Genomic DNA, 20756 nt, shown 5'->3' with positions numbered 1-20756 from the left:
ACGGACCCGCCCCGGAAAGCCCGCCCGCCGGCGGAAGCGCTCACCGAGAGACCCGCCCCGGCCCTTCCCGCTGCCCCCGGCCCTTTGCCGGTCCCGGAGCCCGTCCCCGCCGCGCTGCCCCGTCCCGGGACCCGCCGGGACCCTCCGGGCCGGGCCGGGATGTGCCGCGGGCGGCGCCCACGCGTCGCCATGGCAACCGCACCCCCGCCCGCCCCGCCGCCGTGACGTCATGCATCCCGCCTCCGCGGCGACCAATCGGGTGGCGCGCTTCGCCCCGCCGGCCAATGGCGGGGAGGGGGCGGGGCCCCGAGCCGCGGCCGCGGCGGGTCCCGCGCTCCCGGTAACGGCGGCGGCCGCGGGACGGTGAGCGGGGATGGGGCGGGCCCGCAGCGGGGAGACCGGGACCGGGATCGGGACCAGCACCGGGACCGGGACCGGGGTGGGGATGGGGATCGGGATCGGGATCGGGATGGGGAGGGCCCGCAGCGGAGAGACCGGGACCGGAACCGGGACCGGCACCGGGACCGGGGTGGGGATGGGGATGGCGATGGCGATGGCGATGGGGACCGGGACCGGGATCGGGGTCGGGGTCGGGATGGGGATGGGGATCGGGACCGGGACCGGGACCGGGATGGGGACCGGGAACGGGACCGGGACCGGGACCGGGACCGGGACCGGGATCGGGATCGGGACCGGGACCGGGATGGGGATGGGGATGGGGATCGGGACCGGGACCGGGATGGGGATCGGGGTCGGGATGGGGATGGGGATCGGGACCGGGATGGGAACCGGGACCAGGACCGTGACCGGGATCGGGATGAGGATGAGGATGGGGATCGGGACCGGGACCGGGACCGGGGTCAGGATCGGGGTCGGGACCGGGACCGGGACCGGGATGGGGGAGGGTCCCCTCGCTGAGCAGAGCCCGCGCGGAGCGGCCCCGCGCCCGGTGTTGTTCCGGCCTCCCGCCCCACGCGGGCTGCTGGCGGTGCGTGTGTGGCGTGGGTGCTGCCGTGATAAGGGTGGAAATGGCGCTTTTTTTTTTTTTTTTTTGTCTGTTTTTAAAATCCCGTGTCAAGCAGAGCTGTTTGTGCTCCTTGCCAGCCGCGGTTCCTCCGGGGCTCCAGGCTGCACTGAGGATTCGGTTCTCTTTGCACACAGCTATAGAACGGTTTTTTGGGTTGGAACGGGCCTGGAAATCATCCAGTTCCGTCCCCATGCCATGGGCATGGGCTTTCTACTATCCCACCTTGCTCCGAGCCCCACATCCAACCTGGCCTTAAATCCTTCCAGGGCTGGGGCTGCCACAGCTTGTCCTGTGCCAGGGTCTCACCACCCTCACAGGAAAGAATTCCCTCCACAGATCTCGCCTAAATCCTCCTCTTTTACTTTAAAGCCGTTCCCCCTTTGCCCATCTATTCCAGCTGCCCCTCAAGCACTGGAAGGGCGCACTATGGTCTCTCCAGATGTGGTGGGGCAGATTCTCCAAGAGAGGGGTGAGCCCTAATTCATCCCCCAGTGCCAAGGCCAGGCGTGGGAGATGAGGCTGGGATAGTTTTGGGAGAGGAAAACAGGGACAGAAGGCCCCGAGCGAGTTGCCCACACCCAAATGCTCTAACTGGGGACATTTGGGAGGGGGAGCAGTGTGAGCTCCGTGGTGCTGGTGTGGTTTGGATCTCCTGAGAATGTCTTCACCTGGAAACTGCCAGGATTAGTTGCTGCTTCTGAGACTTAATTTTACATAAGAGTAATAAATCCAGAGTGGGCTGAGGACACGGGGAGGTGAAGATGGCTGTGTCACAGGTGGTGCTCCTGCTCTGGGGGTGCCTGGCGGGTACCACAACCCTCTGGGTCTCACGAGGAAAGCAGAGCAATGCTTTTTGCACTGAGAGTTTGGAGGGGTTAGGCTGAAATGTTTGACCTTGGCATTCAGTTGTGTGTTTAGCAGCAGTTGTGGTCCCCCAGTGCTTGTACTGGCCAAATGTGGCCACCCAGAGCCACAGCTGAGGATGTTTGGGGTGAGCTGGGTGAATTCCAGCTGCATGGACCGCTGCTGGATGGGTTTTCAGGGCCCAGCTATGCTTTGGGAAAATCACTTGCTTTCTCTTTCTTCCCTGTCTCATTTCAGCTTATTTTTTACCTGGTTTAGAAGTGCCTGAAACATCCGATTATAACTTTGTTCCACTTCAGCTCTGCTCTCTGTCCCCACAGCCCTTGGAAGTGTGTGGGGGCTCTTTGCTTCGCTTTTGCTGCGTGTGCTGCAGCGAGAAGGGCTCTGCCGTGAGCTGGGGGTGAGGAATTTCCTTTTCTGAGGGCAGTTGTGACTCTGTGCTGGTTCCTCCCCGCTGCCAGGTGTGGCACCCATGGCAGGAGCCGTGCGCATTGGGGACCAGCTCATCCTGGAAGAGGACTACAATGAATCCTACGTTCCTAAGGAGCAGGGTGAGTGAGGCCCGGCTTCCCAGGAGCTGGGAGAGGGGATTCAGGCATGCAGGTCGCTTCTAGGAGTGCTCAGAAAACAGGGATTGCTTTCTGGAGTGGCTGGAGAGGGTAGAGCACACTGGATTTCAGCAGAGGCAGAGCTGAATGTCACTTTGAGGTGGCACTGCCCTGTCCCCAGGCTGGCAGGGTGGGCTCTGCAGGCACACAGGACTTTGCTGCTGGCTTTGGGCTCAGGATGTGGCAGTGTGCCCACAGCTTTAGCAGAGGAGGGCGGCTCTGTTGGTTATACCAAGTTCACAGGTTCCTCTTCTGTTTCCCCAGAAATCCGGGATTTTGCGCCCACAATCGGGATTGACCCCGACAAGGAGTCAGAGCTGCTGTGGCTGGCCAGGGAGTGCCTGGTGACCCCGATGCCCCCGGAGTGGAAGGCCTGGTGAGAGCTCTGGCAGCTGTGCTGGGGCATTCCCAGGGACAGGACAAGGCTTCCAGCTGGCGGAGAATTGGGGTTGGTGGGGTATCAGGAGCTCAGGGCTTTTTGGGGAGGCAGAAGAAAGGGAAGAACTGCTTGGGAAGCTGGATATGAGCATCCTGGGTGAGCTGCTTCCCACACTGGTACATTTGTGGCCTCCTGGAGACATTTATCCATCCTTCCCAACAATCACACTCCTCTTCCCTGGGTTCAGGTGCTCTCACTGTCAGCAGAGATGTTCTGGCTGTGTTTTTAACGTGCTCTTTCACCTCTCCCTGCTGTTTTTGCCGTGCAGCCAAGATATTGCGGGTGGTGACATCTATTTCTTCAACTTTGAGAGTGGCCTCTCCTCGTGGGAGCACCCCTGTGATGAGCACTACAAGCAGCTGGTCATCCAGGAGAGGGAGAAGCTGCTGGCACGGGGCAGCTTGAAGAAGGAGAAGAAGGAGAAAAAAGAGAAGAAGGAGAAGAAGGAGAAGAAGGAGAAGAAAGAGAAGAAAGAGAAAAAGAAGGACAAGAAGGAGAAGCAGATCCTGAGGCAGCTCCCTGTGAGTAGGCTGTGCCTGCAGTGCTCTGGGGAGGGCTGGGCAGAGGATGACAAGTGTCTTTGGGACACAAAGTGCCTTGTGACCCCAGCCCCGGGTGATGGGCAGCGAGTCAGCTGGGCTGGAGCACTGAGTACAGAACCACCTTTAACTTTGGCTGTAAGATGCTCTGTAGTAAACACACACTCGTGGTGTGTCTGGGAGGGAGAGGAGGATGCAGGACCCGCTCAGATGGGTGTGTGAGTGAACCCAGCCCTGTCCCGTGTGCTGGTGCCTGCTGGGTGTGGGGTATGAGCAGGGCTGGTCCTGCAGCCCCTGTTTGCCCAGGGGAGCTCCTTGTCCCGTTCCAAGGTCAGGAGAGTGAGCTGCACGCCTGTGCTGTCCTGCCAGTGACTTCCCTGTGCTTCTGCAGCCCCCAGGCTCCCAGCTGGCGCCCATCCAGCCTCCCCTGGGCACCCTCTCTCCTCTCCGGGGCCTCACCCCGACATCGTCCATCGCCCGCCGTGGGTCCCTGGGCCTGGAGCTGGGGAACGTGCAGGACTCCAGCCTCGTCCCCAGGGAAGGAACGCTGGTGAGGCTCCTTCACACTGCTCAGGGTCACTTAACTGACAGGATCTGTGATCTTCTGTCAGTTCTGAAATGCTGCTGTATGTTAAAAAAAAATGTATTTCTTTTCTTCTTCTATTTCTAGTGCTAAATTAGCGGTGAGCTCTCTTCTGCTATGTTTGGCAGGTTGAAAGAATTGTTTCAATAACTATTGGAACAAAATAGGAAAAAAAGTGTGTTAAATTTCAGTAGAATTTGGTGTCCAAATGAAGCATGACAAGCAATGCAGATAATACAATTTAATAAATTATTTTCACTCTTCTATTTGAGAATAAAATTTAAAAAAACTATTCCCAATGAGTGTAAGGTTTACAACCATGTTGAATTCCTTGTTTATTTATTACTAGAAAGTGTCCTGGGGAGTCAATAGCATATGTTAAATGGTAAGAAATTGACCCTTCAAAGGAAGGCAAGTTAAAATATTTGCAAAACATAGACATAAAGACTTTAAAAATAAACAAATAAGTTAAGTGGTAGGAAACTGACCTCCCTGCCAGCAGCTCAGTGTCTCAGTGGGTCTCTCTCCCCTTTCTCCTGGCCCTCGCAGCCTGCAGAGCTCCCAAAGCCCAGCGGCCACACCAAGAACCTGCTGGATTTGATCTCTGAAGAGAAAAGTTCCTTGAGCGTGGCAGTGCCAGAGAAGTGGAGAAGTGAAGAGGAAGAAAGTGAAAATGAGGTATTGGTGTGCCCTGGCTGTTGCTGTAAAGTGCTGAAGCCTCCTGGTGCTCCCCTGGTAGTGGCTGTTCCATTTGCCCCTGGGCTTTAATCTGTGCTCTCTTTTTTGTGTGCTGCTTGTTCCCCAAAAACATCTGATCCTGTTTTCACATGGTGATCCCTATGAGTGGCATCTGCCATGGTGTCATTCCAAGGTGCATTGCCATGGCTCTGTTGCCTAATTTCACTGCTGAGGAACCCCTCCCGTGGCATTGCTCAGGTCAGAACTCAGTGTTGGCCATTTCTCTCTTTTTTTTTTTCTTTTTTTAATCCTTCAGAGTTTCCATGGGACCTCTAGGCTGTTAAAAAATGTGTACCTGGATGTTGAAGCCCTGGCAGGCAGCTTTGACTTTGAGGTAAGACCACGGTGATGGGATGGGCAGGGGAGGCTGCCCAGGTGGCAGAGGCACTGCCAGGGGGTGAGAGTGCAGGAATGGTGCCAGAGGGACGAGTTTCCTTTGTCACACAGGAGCAGCAACAACCTGGAGCAGGTGATGCAGAGGAAGGCACAGCAGCAGGGCTGGGGGGTGTGAGAAGCCAGGGGTGGCCCACAGGGGACAGTGGGGTGGGAGCTGAATGAAATTTGTGCTTGGAGTTGTTGTGGTTTGGTAGCTGGGACTTGAGGAGACGTCTTTGCACAGGCTGGAGCTCTGCTTCATCCTCAAACAGGATAAATAAAGGCAGGTGGGTGGAGAGGGCAAGGGGGAAATCTGTTTTTCCAGGGAGCAGCAGGAAAAGGCTCTCGGGTCGGAGGTGCCACTGCGCTTGGTGTGAGGAAGAGGCACTTCCATTCTGCTCTCTGTTTGTCAGGGGTTGGGGAGGAAGGCTCCTTGCCTGCTGAAGCTGCAGTGCTGGCACTGGGGAGGGGAGAGGGGAGAGGGGAACGTCCTGTGGGATGTTGGTGCTGTCACTCTGTTCCTCGGGGATCCTCATGTGGGCTGCAACACAAAACCTGCTGTTCTTTCTTCTCCCCTGCTGGTGAATCCCGTGGCTGAGGCACAGAGCCTGCAGTGCACCCAAGGCCTTGTGCAGAGGCTGTGCTTTCCCTGAGCTTCCTTAGCCGGGATCAGGCTTAAGATGACAAGGGCACAATGGGAAGTGCGTTGTAAGCAGCTCTGGTGATTTGGCCCGACTGTTTGTGCTGACATTAATCCTTTCTCACCGCTTTGAAAATCCTGTTCCAGTATCTGAAAGGCAAATTAATTTCTTTTAAAGTGTTTTAGAGTATTTTCCTTATCCTTTTCACAGCACAGGAAAATTAAGCTGTAAAGTACTTTGCTGGAGAACCTATTCACGGTGCTGGGCAGGATCTGCAAAGGCTTATGCTAAAGTGGATGTGACAAAGAGAGCCCTGACTCTCATCTCCAGACAGCCAGCAGCCCCTCACTGAAATGTTAATGTGTGCAGGAACAAAGAGCTGTCTTGGCATTTCAGCCCTGGGATGGGGCTTTGGGAATCTATTGTGGAATGGGATTGCTGCCCAGCAGCCAGGCTGCTAACCCAGATGGGTGACAGCCTAGGCCTGATCAGACAGCAGTGCCCCGACTGGAAAAGAGAATTCTTTGGTAGTTCCATGAGATGGCAGTAGAAAAGCATTCCTGGGAGTGAGCCTCAGCCCGCTCCCGAGCAGACTAGGGTTTGTGTAGGGGGAAAGCTGAGCAGTAGTGGGTGAAGTCATGAAAAAACTGGCTTCATGCAGCCCCTGGTCAGGGCTGGATGTCTGTACTCGAAGGAAATAGGAGGTTTTAGTGACTTTCTGAGCCAGGATGTTGGGTGGAGCGGAGGCAGCATCAGACACGGCTCGCAGGGAACCCGGAGCTGGGCAGAGTCTGCAGGAACTGGGAGCTCCTGGAGCTGGCCAGCAGGAAAAGCAGCAGTGAAGCATCCCACAGCTTGATGTTTGGGGATCTGGGCCTGTGAGCTCCCAGGAAAGCTGTGCAGCTGGAGAGCTTTCTGCTCCAGGGCTGCCCGTGCTGGGTGGCAATGCTGGACGAGTCCTCCAGCTCAGGAAGGTGCTGTGGGGAATTCTGCAAGTGGCTGTGTCCCCCCACTAGGAGAACAGCAAGGAGGAGCAGGAGGAGCGTGGCAGCCCATCAGCTGGTGCTGCTGAAGCTGCTGGTGCTGCTCCCCAGCCCCACGGGAGCCCTGAGGAGGAAGCTGCCAGCCTGGGAGAGGTGACAGTGGCTCCCTGGCATCCCTGTCCTGCTCGCACGGTGCCACCCAAGCTTTGCATGCAGTAGGCAGCTCCTGGTGCTGTGCTGTGTGTCTGCAGCTGCTTGGCTTGTTTCTGTTGTTGGTGAAGTTTAGTGCTGACCACTGGAAGGAATTTCCCATCAGTTGGTGCCACTCAGGGTGGGTAGAGTGCTACAGCTTGTGAAAGGATCACCCAAAGCCAGTTATAGCCCAAGTGACTTGTGCAGCTCTGAAATCCACGGAAAATCTCCAGGCTGTTGTTGCAGGAGGAAAAACCTCCCTCCTCCTCCTCCTCCTGTGTGTCTGACTGGCACGGGTCCTTCTTCTGCAGAGTTAATTTGTGACCATCAAGGTGTGAGGCTAACAAAGGGCTGCCTGTTATTGCCATTAAATAGGATTCTGCCAGCCCAGGAGATTATTCTGGGATATTTTAGTAGCTGAGGTGAACTTGCCTGGAGAGAAATCCTTTTGTGTGCACGCCACTGCTGGGTACTGATACATTTTGGAGTGTGTGTGATCCTGTGTTCAAGCATCAGAACCTTGCTTGGGCTCACCTGGGATTTCCTGGGCACTGCCAGGTCTCCTGGTGAGATGTCCTCAGGAGAACTCTGAAGCAAGTTGTCCAAAAGGAGCATAACTTTCCAGCCCCTAATCCCATAAAAGGGGAAGCACGAGGGTGGCTAAAGAGCTTCCCTGTGCCCACCTTGCTCTGGGTCCTGGTGCCCCCCAGGAGCCTCGTGTGGGTTTTTGGTGGCTCTGGGAGCCTCTGCTGGGCAGGACCTGTGAGCTGTCAGTGCCAGGGGATTGCAGGTGAAGCCCAGAGCTGCAGGAGTTTTGGGAAGTGCCTGGAGTGGGACTCCTGTGTCCTGTCCCTCCCCGGGGAGGTGTGGCAGAGCAGTGACACACTCGGAACGTGCTCCCGGAGTGCTGACAGCATTCCAGAGGCACTCTGATAAAAATACACCGCTAAAATATGCGCTCAGTGTACAGAACACGCCGTGCACAGGATGCAGGGAATGTTTGACAAGACACCGTGGCATTAATAAAACAGTGAGGAAGTGGGACGTGCGAGCAGCTCTGTTTGCATGCTGATGAGGAACCTTCTCCTGGCTCTTCCCCTCTCCACGGGCAGTGCTGTGGCCTCCCCACTGCGGGGAGAGGCACTGGAACCTTTGGGTGACTAAGCTTTAATTCGGGGTTGTTTGTTCCCCCATCTCTCAGCCTCCTGTGTTAGTCACAGGCTCTTCCTGAGCTCCGAGTGGTGCCTTCAGTCAGTGCCCACCCTCCAGTCTGTCCCTCTGGAGGGTGGGATGGTGATCCTGCCTGCTCTCCTCTGCTTGAAACGCCAGGCAGAAGTGAAATGTCCTGTCATGGTCTCCTGCAAATGTCCATCTCTCACCAAACAGACCCAATGTGGAAGCAGAAGTGGGCCTGCAGTGGGGCACTGCAGGGGTTGGTGGCCTTGCACAGCCACTCTGATCCACTGAGACCCTGTGAACAGAAAAAGCAACAGATCAAAAAAAGTCAGAGCCCAAGAAATGAAGGAGATAATGTCAGTGGAGTCCCTGGCCTTGGAACGGGACTGTGTGAAAAGAAGTCAAGCAGGTCTTGAAGTCACCCAAAGATTTGTGATTTTGCTGCTTGCTGTAGGAGAGCCTGTGCTGTTCCTGACTCCTGCATCCCACAGAGAGAATATTGGGTCTGTAATTGTGTCTGCCTTGCTGCCTAGAAGGAATCTCTAAAGTCGAGACATCCTGAAGAAGTGGCAGAGTCTTCCCTGGACTCCGGTGCCGCGTGTCCCCTGTCTCCGGTCCGGCTCCTCTCCAGGGACGCTGCCAGCAGCCTGTCTGCCCAGAACGGGGAGCAGGAGCCTGCTGGCGATGGAGCAGCGCCCAGAGAAGATGCTGGGGTGGAAGGAGACGCCTCTGGAGCTGAGGAGCTGCCTCAGTCCGAGGGGGAGAGGAGCGCGGCAGGGCTGGATGTGCCCGGCTCTGCCGGACAGCCCCAAGCCGCCCCTCCGGCCACGCCAGGGGCTGGGGTGGATCAGCTGGCCAGCCTGGCTGCCACTGCTGACACCCTGTCCTGTGCAGAAAAGGGGCTGGATGAAGAGAAGGAAGAAGCAGCAGCTGATTCAATATCAGAGGACAGGCTGGACGATGGCACAGTAAGAGACCTGCCTTTGTGGTTTTGGTGTTGGCTGTTCCCACCGTCTCGTCAGGCCCTGGCTCGGGAAAGCTCTTGGAGCACTCCCTGGTTTCCTGTGAAGCCAGTCCAAATGCTTTCCTGGTCAGCAGGGCAGTCATTCCTGGGGAGCACGAGTGCTCTGAATCCCCAGATGGGCATCTTCAGGACTGAGCTGGGCAGTCATTCCCTCCTGGGCACCCCGAGTGCTGCCCAAAGCCGCTCGGCAAAGCCTGGGCTGGGGCTGGCAGGAGGAGCAGTCGGGGTTGGTGATGCAGCTCACGCCGAGCCCAGCTGTCCGTGCTGCTTTGTTCTCTCCTTCTGTTGTTTCTCTCAGCTTGCCCAGAGCCGCCTTCACAGCCCTGCCGAGGTGTGAGCTCGGAGCGGGGCAGGACGGAGCCTGGGGCTGGAGCTGGGGCTGGAGCTGGGGCTGGAGCTGGGGCTGGAGCTGGAGCACAGAGCCTTCCAGCCCTCCCAGTGTGAGAGCAGAATGGCCAGGCTGCAGGACTGGGGCCTGGGCAGAGCCTTCCAGCCCTGCCAGCGTGGGAGGAGAATGGCCAGGCTGCAGGACTGGGGCTGGAGCTGGAGCACAGAGCTTTCCAGCCCTGCCAGTGTGGGAGGAGAATGGCCAGGCTGCAGGACTGGGGTCTGGGCTGTGGCACACGCTGCCTGCCCGCAGCTGGGCCGCCAGACTCATGTCCACACTCCAGAGCAGGATCCGGGCAGAGCTCGGGGTCTGATGGACAATCTCTCTCCGCTCTGGCTGCTTCCTGCTGATTTTGATCATTTCTCAAGGGCTGATGCGCAATGTCTGTAAGAAATGACAAACTACAAACCCGAGGCTGGGAAACGCGCTGTGAGCTGCGGGTGCTGCTTTCCCAAACCCACCCGAGTTGTGCCGCTGAGGTCAGCGGGGCCACAGGCTGTTCCCACCCAGCAGTCCCCTGCAGCTGGGAGAGAGGAGCCCTGGCTGCACTTAGGCACAGCAAAGCTGAATTTGAAAGTGCTTTTGTGGCTCCAGTGCTGTGCTGTGGGGTGGGCTAGGAGCTCTGAGAGCTGCAGAGATCCGTGCAGATGGAGAGGAAGCAAGAGCCTTTTATCAGGGATGTTTGCAGAGCACTTTGCCCTCCCCAGCCCCACCTCCTGCCCTTGTAGTGTTTTGTGCTTGTCCCGTGGGTCACACATCCTTGGTGTTTTCCCCATGGCGTTCAGTCACCTTTTCTTCCCTGGGAGAGGCCAGACTCGTGCTGCCAGCAGCATTGCCATGCTGGCAGTGCCCAGGTGAAGCTGCAGGGCAGGACATGTGCAGGCTGTAATGTGTTTTTCCTCTCAGCTTTCAAAGGCGTCCGGGGGCAGCGGCTGTGAGCAGGACCTGCCCGTCTCCAAGTGCTCTGACCATGAGGTGGTTCAGCCTGTGGTGAGTCACCAAAAGCTCCTTTTCCCTGGCTGTGGGCTCCAGCTGGGACAGTGCAGTGCCCTCCTCTCCTCAGGCCAGCAGTGCCACCCTGCACCTCGCAGGCTGGGCTGTGGGTGAGGCAGTATCCCTGGAAAAGTAGGTCACGCAGAGCTGAGAGCGTACTTGGCTAATTGCAAAAAGGAAAATAATAAGCAATGTAAGAGCTGTGCTTTAGGGGCTCAGCAGCTTTTGCTGGGGTGGGGGGTGAGGATGGAGACCCCACTCTGGAGGGTCCCTGCAGCAGAGCAGCCCTGGGCTGGGGGGAGATGCCCATCAGCATCTCTTCATCTCCACAGGAAGCTGCCATTGCCATCTGCCAGTGGGAGCAGAGGCAGCGTGGCCAGCAAATGGCTGAGAATGTCATTATTTCCTCTTTATACAAACCTGTGCCCAGGGGCTCTGCCTCGTGTGTGCAGGGCTGCGGGAGCAGGGATTGACTCGAGGGGGGAATGGCTCGTGGGGACTGGCTGTGAGGACAGGAATCCCTGGAAATGTGCAGCAACGTCACAAAGGGGAGCAGGAGAGGCTGGGGAGATGTGCCCCCTTTGGTGTTCCTTGTGCCACCCTCGCCTGCTAAGGCTGGTGGCCTGGGAGGGGGTCTGGGAGTGTGACAGTGGCTGCCCTGGGTGGCACTGGTGCCCCTTGGTGCCACAGGGAGGGGAAATGCTGCTGAGCTGCTGGCAGTGGGGTGCTGAGGGGGGTCTCAGCATCTCTGGCTGCTCAGCAGAGACTGATCCTTTCTGCTTTCTCTTTTAGCACTTGGGCTTGAAGAGCCAGCTCTCCGAGGAGCTTCTGGGTGCAGGGGCTGTGTCTGCTGCTTTGGACAGCCCCCAGTGCCAGGTCAGTGCTGTGGGGGGGTCAGGGCTGCTCTGAGCAGGCAGCTGGAATCCTGAGGTGATGCTGTCAGCGAAGGGGTGAGCAGGGCTTGGTGTGTGGAGTGTCAGGGGTCACGGCAGCACCACCAGTGCGTTGTTTTTCCTGCAGAGAGGAGGTGCAGGTGGCTGCACAGGGAACAGAAACCCTGAGCAGAGGTGGCTGCAGGGGTGTACACAGGCAGGCTCCCCTGGGTGCTCTCCCTGCCCCAGTAAATGGCTTTCCTGGGGCATGGAGGAAGCAGAGTCTGTTTTCCTTTCTTCTTTTGTGAGTGTATTTGTCCTTTTCTTTCTCTTAAGCAGATGGGAAGGATTTGTGTGGCAGAACACGATAGAATCAATGGGAAGAAAAGGAGGTTAACTCCCTCTGACAGATTTTGGTAGAGGGAAGCTTATTTTTAAGCATTTGGTCTCCTTGCCTGCTTTTATGTAGGGGGAAAGGGGCTCCTTTCAGTGAGTCTGTGGCACATGGGGTGTGCGTGGTGTGCACATGTCTGTGTCAGCCTGGCATGCAGCGCTGGTCAGGCAGCTCTGCCTGGAGATTGCTGTGCATCTCTGGTTTATCCTTGTCTTCTCAGCGTGGCTCTGAGTTGGTTTGCCCAGCCCCACGTTCCTCTGGAGCCCTCCCACTCCATCTCTGTGGTTGGAGGCAGGGTCCAGGATCCAGCTGGGGTTACTCAGCCTTGCCCTGATCGTGAGCGCATCAGCTCTGGAGGAGAGACCTGAGTGGCAAACTCCCCACCTGTCCAGCAGAGAGGAGCAATCCTGTCTGCAAGGTTGTGTCTGGAGAATACACCTGTCCTCTTGTGCCTAATAATGAGCATAATCAGATGTGAAGGGAAAACAAAACATATGCCTGCTGTGCTCCCCCTCTCCCTCCCCGCAGCGCAGGCACTGTGCATGCAAATGCTGCTTGGAGCAGCCACGGTTGGGTTTATTACGGCGCTGTTTGGGGAGAGGTGGGTGTGAAATGGTGCTCCCCGCAGAACTGCAGCTGCTCTTTTGTGTCTGTGCACAGAGGCTGGGCTGGAACGGCTCAGGGTTGTAGGAATGTGCCTGCTTCCGTGTGAGGAGCTTGCCTTGCTTCCAATGCATTGGCAAAATATTCTGTTGTTCCAAAAAAAAAAAAAAAAAAGAAAATAAAAGACACCTCTGGCAGCTCTGTGAGCACAGAATCGGAGGGGTTTTGTTGGTGTGTTTTGGCAGGAGCTGTGGTGGCTGCAGAGGCTGTGTGGGATGTGTCCTGCTGGACTGGGAGAGGGGAGGCTGCTCCTTCCTTTCCTTTTCCCTTTTCCCTTTCCTTTTCCCTTTTCCCTTTTCCTTTCCCCCTTTCCCTTTCCCTTTCCCCTTTCCCTTTTTCCCTTTCCCTTCCCGTTTCCCTTTCCCCCTTCCCTTTCCCCCTTCCCTTTCCCCTTTCCCTTTTCCCTTTTCCTTTTCCTTTTCCTTTTCCCTTTCCCTTTCCCTTTCCCTTTCCCTTTCCCTTTCCCTTTCCCCTTTCCCTTTCCCCTTTCCCTTTCCCTTTCCCTTTCCCTTTCCCTTTCCCTTTCCCTTTCCCCTTTCCCTTTCCCTTTCCCTTTCCCTTTCCCTTTCCCTTTCCCTTTCCCTTTCCCTTTCCCTTTCCCTTTCCCTTTCCCTTTCCCTTTTCCCTTTTCCCTTTCCCTTTTCCTTTCCCTTTCCCTTTCCCTTTCCCTTTCCCTTTTCCCTTTCCCTTTCCCTTTTCCCCTTTCCCTTCCCTTTTCCAGATGCAGAACTGTGGAACCACAGAATGTCCCGAGCTGGAAGGAACCCACAAACACCATCAAAGTCTAACTCCTTTAGGCCCCACAGAGACACCCCCAAATCCCACCCCGTGCCCTGGCAGCCTCGGGGCTGTGAGCATTCCCTGGGGAGCCTGGGCAGTGCCCGGCCCTCGGGAAAAGGCAGAGCTGTCCCGAGTGCTCAGGGCTGGCACCTTGCAGCGTGATCTGAGCTGATGTGAGGCATCCCCTGGGATCTGGGCTCTGCAGAGGGAGGAGGTGGCCCATGATCTGTCATCCCCGTGTTCACAGCTGGTTCTGTGCCTTGAGCATGTGAAGTGTCCTGAGGGATGCAGCTGGGCAGAAAACCGAAGAGGGGCAAGGATCTGATCGTTCCACACCCAATCTGCCCTGGTTCCCTGCAGATGGGGCTGTGTTCACTGTCCCAGCGTGTCCAGAGGTTCCTGCAGCCTCGGGAGGGGCTGCCCTGCCTGGCACAGGGCAGCAGGAGCCCTGTGAGACAGGCTGAGAGCACTCACCCTCTTTCCAGGAGATGTCCTTCCCCATTTGTCTGCTTCTCCCCGCTCCCACTGCGGTGACAGAGCCCGTTGGGGGCGAGGAAACATTTGCTGAGCTCCTCGGTTCTGGGGAATTGGAGTCATCAGTTATGGGGCAGGAGGGGCTGGGGGCTCTGCCAGGCTGATGTGATGGGAGGTGACAGCACTTGCAGGGAATCCTTCTGCCACTTGCTCTGCTGAGCCTTTGCATTAATTACTGCGGCGTTAATTCCACGCACAGCCCTGCGTGGCAGGGGCTGAGCTCACCTGCTGGTGTCCCCAAAAACTTATGAGTGGGCCCCTCCCTGCTTCCCGTGGGGCTGACAGGTGAGGAGGGAAATCCTTCCCCTCCTCAGGTGTCCCTGCTGCAGGGACAGGGATCTGGGAGGTGGCAGGAGGGGCAAGGAGCACCTGACTGTTTCACATTCAGATATTTTCTATTCATATTTCTGGTACTTGCTGTGCCATAAACGAGCCAGCTGAATGCTTGGTGTGCTGCCAAGGGGCTGGATTGCTGATGTAGCCTGGAGTCAGAAATCCCTGGGCTGGTGGCTCTGTGCAGCCCGTCACACCCTGCCCTAGAACCTGGATGGGAGTCCTGGTGTGGATTTTGGTGCCAGACAATGCATCCTTTGCTTCATTGCCACAGCACTTGGTGTGTGTGACATTTCTCTTTCAGGAGATGTCTCTCCCATGCTTTCCAGGGAGTTCAGTGGGACTTGGGATTGTAAAATGACCTTCAGGGAAGAAAGGTCAAACCCGTGTCCCAAGTCCTTAGTGCTGGCAGGGAGTTTATATTTTATCCTGAGAAAGCTGAGCTCCCAGGCCTCCCCTCGTGCTTCTGGGATGGTTGGAGACCCTTGGATACCCTCAGGAGAGGAGCCTGGCACCTCCAACATTCTGGAACAGCCTAGGGGTGCTGTGTGGCCCAGCTGATTCCATGGACCTTCAGCAGAACTCCTGTTGAGGGAGCCACAAACTCCACCCTGTTTGCTTTTACCTGCAGGCCCAGGAGCTGGGAGCAGAGGAAAAAGACCAAAGCAAAGCCAGCGTGGAGGAAGAGCCAAGCAAAAGAACAGAAGCTGCTGAGAGGTACGGTACAAACAGAGGCACAAGGGAGGCGTGGGCAGCTCCAGCTCCTGCTGCCTCTCCTGCCTTGCCCTCCCTGCTGTGCTCACTGCAGCCTGCCCAGGTGCTGCAGCCTCTCTCAGGGGTTTTCCCACGGAACCTCTGGCTTCTCCTGCTGCTCCTTCGCCCTGTCTGCAGCTTCAGCTTCTGGCTGGGTGGGCAGTGCAAGTGCCAGCCTGTCCTTTCCCTGGGGCTGCCCAGCTGTGCCTCTGCTCCCTGCCTCCCTCGCAGCTCCCGCTGCTCTTGCCAGGATGGTCTGAGCCTGGTGATGCTGTGTGCTCGCCCTGGGCTGTTAAACAGGGCAGGTGTGGCCACTGGCCATTGCCTGGTGACAGCCTTGCTGGTCCTGCTGGGCTGAGCGTGTGGCTAAAGGCTCTCAGGCTCTGTTCCTGGTGCCAGGTGAGTGCAGCTGTGATGGGAACAGTTCCCTTCCTTCCACAGGGGTGGCCCTGCCCGGGTGTGAGCATTAAGCTGTTTTCTGTCCTGGTCACGCTGCCTTCCAGACCCCAGTTACCACAGGGCCTGGGCTGTCCCGGGGAGCTGTTTTCAGCCTCTCTGTGGGGATTTGTTTGGAACAGTTGGAATGCTGTTCTGAGCAGTGAGCTCTGTGCTCCCTCGAGCTCCTCCTCCTCGGAGAGCCCCAGGCTGGCATTTACAGATGAGTCGTGTCAGAGCTCTTGGCCTCCACGCAGAGTTACACGTTCTCCAGGGCACTGGGAACCAAGGAGCTGCTGCCCATGCCAGGAAAATTCGTGAGCAGAAGCTGCAGTCCATCTTAATGATGGGCTTTGTGGGATTTGCAGCCTTGCTCTTGGAGGAGCTGTTTGTGCGAGGGTCTCCAAAAACGTGTTCTGCCCGCAGGAATTGTCTCCTTATCACTTGGCTCCTGCTTCCCAGCTGAGCATCCTCTCTTTCTGTCTGCCTGTGAAGCTGCTCGTGCTTGCCTTGTCTCTCCTCTCTGTGCTTCTGAGATGAAGTAGGACTGTAGATACAAGCATGCCTGCCAACACTTCCATCTGTAATTTGGACAGCAGTGTGAGTATGGCTGACAGGGCTGGCGCACCTTGGGGACGCTCTCCAAGGGCCTGCAGAGAGTGGGATAACCCAGGGAAGGGATCCAGCGCCCTGAGGCTGATGTCCATGATCTCCTCAGCTGCCTGTCAGTCCCACACGAGGTGCTGGGGACGGTGTGGAGCTCCCCTGTGGCGCTGGCAGCCCCGTGTTGGCCAGGCAGGTCCTGTTGGCAGGCATGGCTTGGTGCCCACCTGTGTCACCTGCACATCCTTGTCCACCTGCAGCAGCTGCTTGACTCTGACCTGAGCTAATCTGATCTTCTGTGCCCTCTTTTGTGCCGCCAAGTGAGAGGGATCTCAGTGCTTGTGAGGCCCCGGTGGAGCGGTCGGGGTTAGAAAATCCCGGCGGGGCGGAGGAGGGAGCCCCGGATAGCCTGGAGGATCCCCAGGAGCTGCCTGCCCCACAGAACGTGTAAGGGCTTCCTGCCAGTCCCTGCTGCCGTGGCTGGGGCAGTTTTTGTCCCTCTGTGCCCCGTGGTGGCCGGAGCTGGCGTGCCAGGCGGGCACAGCACGCTCCAGAGCTCGGGGTGCCAAGGGAACAGCCTGTGCTGGGCAGGGCGAGGGCAGCAGCTCAGCCTCGGGGCTGTGGCTCAGCACTCCCTGGGATGAGGGAGAGCTGTTTGCTTTGTTTTTGGGAAAGCCTTCCCCGTGCTGGTGCCACCATGAGCGTTCTCCCTCCCCGAGAACCTTCCACACAGAACCTGCTGAGCGGTGCTGAGCTGGGGGCACGGGCAGAACCTCAGCAATTCACCCCGTTTCACAGCCACTGGGCACGCTGGTGGCGTTGGAATGATGGGGTCAGAGCCGAGCTCCTGTGCTGAGGGCTCCAGGGGTGGTGGTGGTGGTGGGTTCCTGCCTGCAGCTCCCCGTGCTGACTTCGCATTCCCTGCCAAGTGACACATCAGCAGATGCAGCTGGAGGAATGAGGCAGCGTGTCCCTGGGGACAGGGTGGTGGGCAGGGAATCTCTGTGCTCCTGGAAGTGTGGTGCTGTGCAAACGTGTGTGTGTGCTGCCTGGCTCTCCTTCTGAGCAGAAACTGGGGCAAAAGGAACAGCTGATAACCAGGTGGAAGTGGCTGAACTGCTCTGCAGAGCAGCCTGATAAAGGACAGCCTGCTGCAGGTGGTGTAAGGCGGGCACCAGTGAAGGGGGATTGTTCCAGAGCCCCACCACCTTCCTCTGTCTTGCTCTTTCTGCTAATGGCTGCAGAAATGACCTTTTCTCTCCTGACTCGAGGCTGAAGAACTGGGGCTGTTATTTCCCTGATTCCTGGCAGAAGTCCCTCTGCCTTGCACTGCCAGTCTCACAGCATGGTGACACCTTCCTGCTCCAGCCTTCACTAGCAGAGAACAAAAATCTTTCTTCCTAGACTAATCTCAATTTTCCCCTCCTTTCCCTTTAGCTTCTCTCAGACCTTATAAATTTGAAAAAAAAAAACTTAATTAGAACCAGATTGGGTTTGAATTTTTGGAGTGCTGAGGGCTTTCTGTTGCCTGCAGCTGGCAAATTCCCAGCACAGTTCAGGTTGCAATCGCAGAAAAATACCTGGTCCATGAGAAGCACCAATCCCTGGGCTGGGAGCAGGTACTGATGGCATCTGCTCCTGTGCCTGGCAGCCTGGCCAGGGCTTTCCATCAAGTGAGACTTTTGTGACCTCACAAGGTGAGCTCTGGTGGGCCAAAATTGGAGTTATTTAGGCCTGGAGTGCAGCTGGGGCTGGGCTCAGTTTATCAGCTGGAGATTCTCTGGGAGTCACCAAGAGGATCCCCTGAGGTCAGCAGTGAAGCTTTTGGACTAGGTGGCTCTGAGATTTTTGGTTTGGAGTTGATGCTCTCTGGAGGATGTTGCTGTTCCTTTTATGTTTCTCTGTTTTCTGTCACCATTTTGCCAAAGGAGCTTTTTGTCTTTGGTAGGCAACCTGAGAAGGAAATCGAGCAGTCCTTGAGCCAGCCTCAGGATGAATCCCTGGAGGAAATAGTCAAGGAGGTGGAGACAGAGCTGGAGCAAGAGGAAATACATTTATTTCAAGCAAAGGAGGAGAAAACCCAGCAATTCCAGGAGGAGATGAGGCAGAAGGAGGAGGAGGAGGAGGAAGCTGAAAAGCTTCATCAGCACAAAGAAAAGCCCCTCAGGTACTTTCCTTTTTTACTCCATCTCCTACAAGATGGGATTTCACTGCTGCTGGCCAAACTCGTGCTGCTGTGGCCACCACGTGGGAAATGGTGCTGCTGTGCAGAGCTGGGGGAAGGAGCAGCACCAGGGCTCTCAGGGAGGAGGAGGAGGAGGAGGAAGGACAGGCTTTGGCACAGACCGTTCTGTGTGTGCGGATCTGCAAGCCCAGTGCCCCAGTGGAGCTCAGGAAAGGGCTGTGCCCCCTGGCAGAGTGGCAGGAGCTGTGATCCCACACTCACACAGAGCTGTGGGTTATGGATAACCTGGGAGGAGTTTCCAGCTCAGTGCTTGGAGCTCTCCCACCTGGCAGCTGTTCAGATCCTGGGCTAAATGGTGGCAACAGGGCTGGAAATGGGAGCATTAGAGGAGATGAGGCTGCCCCAGAGGAGCTGTCTGGAGTTCTGATAGGGGATGTCTTACACAGGAACTTCCAGACAAGGCTTCTAGCAATAGGGCAGGGATGGCTGTGGGAAACCAGGATCTGAGAGCAGTGCAGGGGTGGGACAGCACTGGGAGCTGTGTCCTTTCCCTGGGGGAGTTTTTCTCTTGAGGCTTCTGTATTATCTTGCTGGACTGGGTGCTTATGTTCTGAGCAGCCAGAAACAGCATCTTGACATGAGACATCACGGGGATGCAGTCTGGGTGTGAAGGAAGATGCAAAAATGGCACCTGAAGGGGAAAAAAAAAGTGTAGAAAAGGTATAATATGGAAATACAGAGCTTCCAGATGAGATAATGCATCCAGGTACCTTGCCTGGGAGCCTGCATCCATTTAATGAGAGTGGATTGCACTTACCTGCAATAAAAAAAATTTTAAAAAAACCAAATGAAGTGTAAACTGTGATGATATAGCAAGTTTTAAACCCACACTGCCCATGTTTGATGCATCTCCCATGCCAGCAGCAGGTCCTGCAGGTGTTGGGGAAATGAATGTGTCAGCACAGACAGTGAGATCCCCAGCTGAGCTGAGCCCCTTGGAGAGGGGACTGGGAGATATTGAAGCCTCCTGAACCTATTTTCTTCCTTTTTATTTTCTGTCTCAGCGCTCCAGAAGAAGATTTAGCAAAATCTGAGCAGGAAGAGGAAGAGTTGCTTCTCAGAGAGGAAAAAGCCAAGAGACTGGAAAAGCTGCGAGCCCAAATGGCAGCAGAGATGGAGGCAGAGGAGGAGAGGATGAGGTGAGAGGTGCTGCTGCCATTCCCGGGGATGTGCAGGGCTGGTTTGGGAGGGAAGGGTCGGGCACATCCCCAGCAGATGCTCCGAGGGAGCTCCTGAGCCTCCCTGGCAGCAGCTCCGAGGGGCCAGTGCTGGGTCCCCATTCCTGTGCTCTGCCCCAAACCCACCAGGGCCGAGCAGGAGGCCACGCTGCAGAAGCTCAGGGAGGAGTGGGGATCCCGGCAGCTGGAGGAGGAGGAGAGCCTGCAGAGGAAGCAGCAGCTTGCCTTGGAGGAAATGAAGCTGGCAGCGGAGGAAGCCCAGCAGAAGGAGATGAGCAGGCTGGAACAGGAGAAGGAAGAGTACCTGAGCCAGCTCAGGGACAGGTTGGACAGGGAGAAGAAGAAGGTGAGATCTTTATTGCAGGCAGTTCCTCGAGTGTTCCTGCTGGCCTGGGGCAGGGCAGTGCCAAGTGTGGGGGTTCACTCACACCTGCGGTGCTTTGGTGACAGTCACTTGGAGCAGCAAGGGCAGTGCCAGCCTGTTGGAGGCACGGGGAGGTGGGCAGGAGAGCTCCCCCCGTTGTTATTACAATGGTGATTAACTGACAATTACTTCAGTGGCCACTCTGCATCAAGATGAGGATCACTGTGTGTCTCCAAGCTAAACTGAGCCCTGTTATCAGACCAGAGCTCAACTGAGCTGCTTTATCAGCTCCTCTTTGGCTGCTGCTCCAGTCCTGCAGGGGCCTGGGGAGCCCTTCAGTGGGGCAGTTTCCAGTCCCTCCAGCACTGCAGGACTGGGATTCATCGAGATCCCCGGGAGGGAAGGCACAGAGGGAGTAAAAGCTCTTTGCAGTGATCCTGTTTGGAGGGGGGGTCACTGCTGTGCCTTTTGATGCTTTTGGATAGAATTTAATTGCAGATGCACCTTGTCCCCAGCCAGAGGTTCCCCAGCAGACTGTTTTGCTCGTGTTTCTGTAGGCAGCAGAGGAGCTGGAAGAACAGTTTGCCAGTGAACTCCAGCAGCTGAAGTCTGCAGCAGAGGGGAAGCACCGTGAGGTGAGGATGGTGTCCTTAGAATGTAAATTGTTGGTTTTTTTATTTTTTCCCTCATGCTGTCACCAAAGGTGGCCAGGGAGGGTGGCATTATTTTCTTTCCCCTCCCTAGCTGTGGCTCTGGTCTGGCTCAGTGTTTGGCCGTGCTCCGGGCAGGGGTGGTGAGGCCGTGCCCTGTCCAGGGCATGGAATGGATCCTGTGAAAGGGCTGGCGAGTCTCTGTGGGTGGCTTTCCTGACAGGTCATTTCCAGCCTGCAAGCCCAGCTGGCAGAGGCACAGAGCAGCCAGGAGGCCCAGCTACGTGAGGAGCTGCAGAGAGCAGATCAGAAAGTGCAGGAAAAAGCCCTTAAAGTGAAGGAATACGAGCGTGAGGTGAGTGTTGGCTTTGTGCTGAAGGTT

General features: G+C 56.6%; 1 protein-coding gene across 7 annotated transcripts in view; it reads left to right on the top strand.

The window, feature by feature from the left end:
* The window catches only part of CEP164 (centrosomal protein 164), a 30190-nt gene continuing 9434 nt past the window's right edge, over nucleotides 1-20756 (top strand). For 2 of the 7 annotated variants that reach the window (XM_072918266.1, XM_072918268.1), the window contains exons 1-18: nucleotides 1-363; nucleotides 2353-2442; nucleotides 2764-2875; nucleotides 3207-3459; nucleotides 3869-4027; nucleotides 4610-4738; nucleotides 5055-5132; nucleotides 6831-6950; nucleotides 8699-9133; nucleotides 10484-10567; nucleotides 11363-11446; nucleotides 14778-14863; nucleotides 16259-16384; nucleotides 17886-18104; nucleotides 19187-19321; nucleotides 19490-19706; nucleotides 20282-20359; nucleotides 20598-20729. In XM_072918266.1, coding sequence (XP_072774367.1) covers nucleotides 2364-2442; nucleotides 2764-2875; nucleotides 3207-3459; nucleotides 3869-4027; nucleotides 4610-4738; nucleotides 5055-5132; nucleotides 6831-6950; nucleotides 8699-9133; nucleotides 10484-10567; nucleotides 11363-11446; nucleotides 14778-14863; nucleotides 16259-16384; nucleotides 17886-18104; nucleotides 19187-19321; nucleotides 19490-19706; nucleotides 20282-20359; nucleotides 20598-20729 — 2526 coding nt within the window. In that variant the 5' untranslated portion in view covers nucleotides 1-363; nucleotides 2353-2363. The remainder of the gene's footprint in view (nucleotides 364-2352; nucleotides 2443-2763; nucleotides 2876-3206; nucleotides 3460-3868; nucleotides 4028-4609; nucleotides 4739-5054; nucleotides 5133-6830; nucleotides 6951-8698; nucleotides 9134-10483; nucleotides 10568-11362; nucleotides 11447-14777; nucleotides 14864-16258; nucleotides 16385-17885; nucleotides 18105-19186; nucleotides 19322-19489; nucleotides 19707-20281; nucleotides 20360-20597; nucleotides 20730-20756) is intronic. The other 5 variants (XM_072918267.1, XM_072918270.1, XM_072918269.1 and 2 more) reach the window with 5 other exon arrangements.

This window comes from Taeniopygia guttata, chromosome 24, assembly GCF_048771995.1.
Source record: "Taeniopygia guttata chromosome 24, bTaeGut7.mat, whole genome shotgun sequence".
In the NCBI taxonomy this organism is placed as follows: domain Eukaryota; kingdom Metazoa; phylum Chordata; class Aves; order Passeriformes; family Estrildidae; genus Taeniopygia; species Taeniopygia guttata.
Note: the sequence above shows the minus strand (reverse complement) of the source record. Positions and strands in the feature narration are given on the sequence as shown.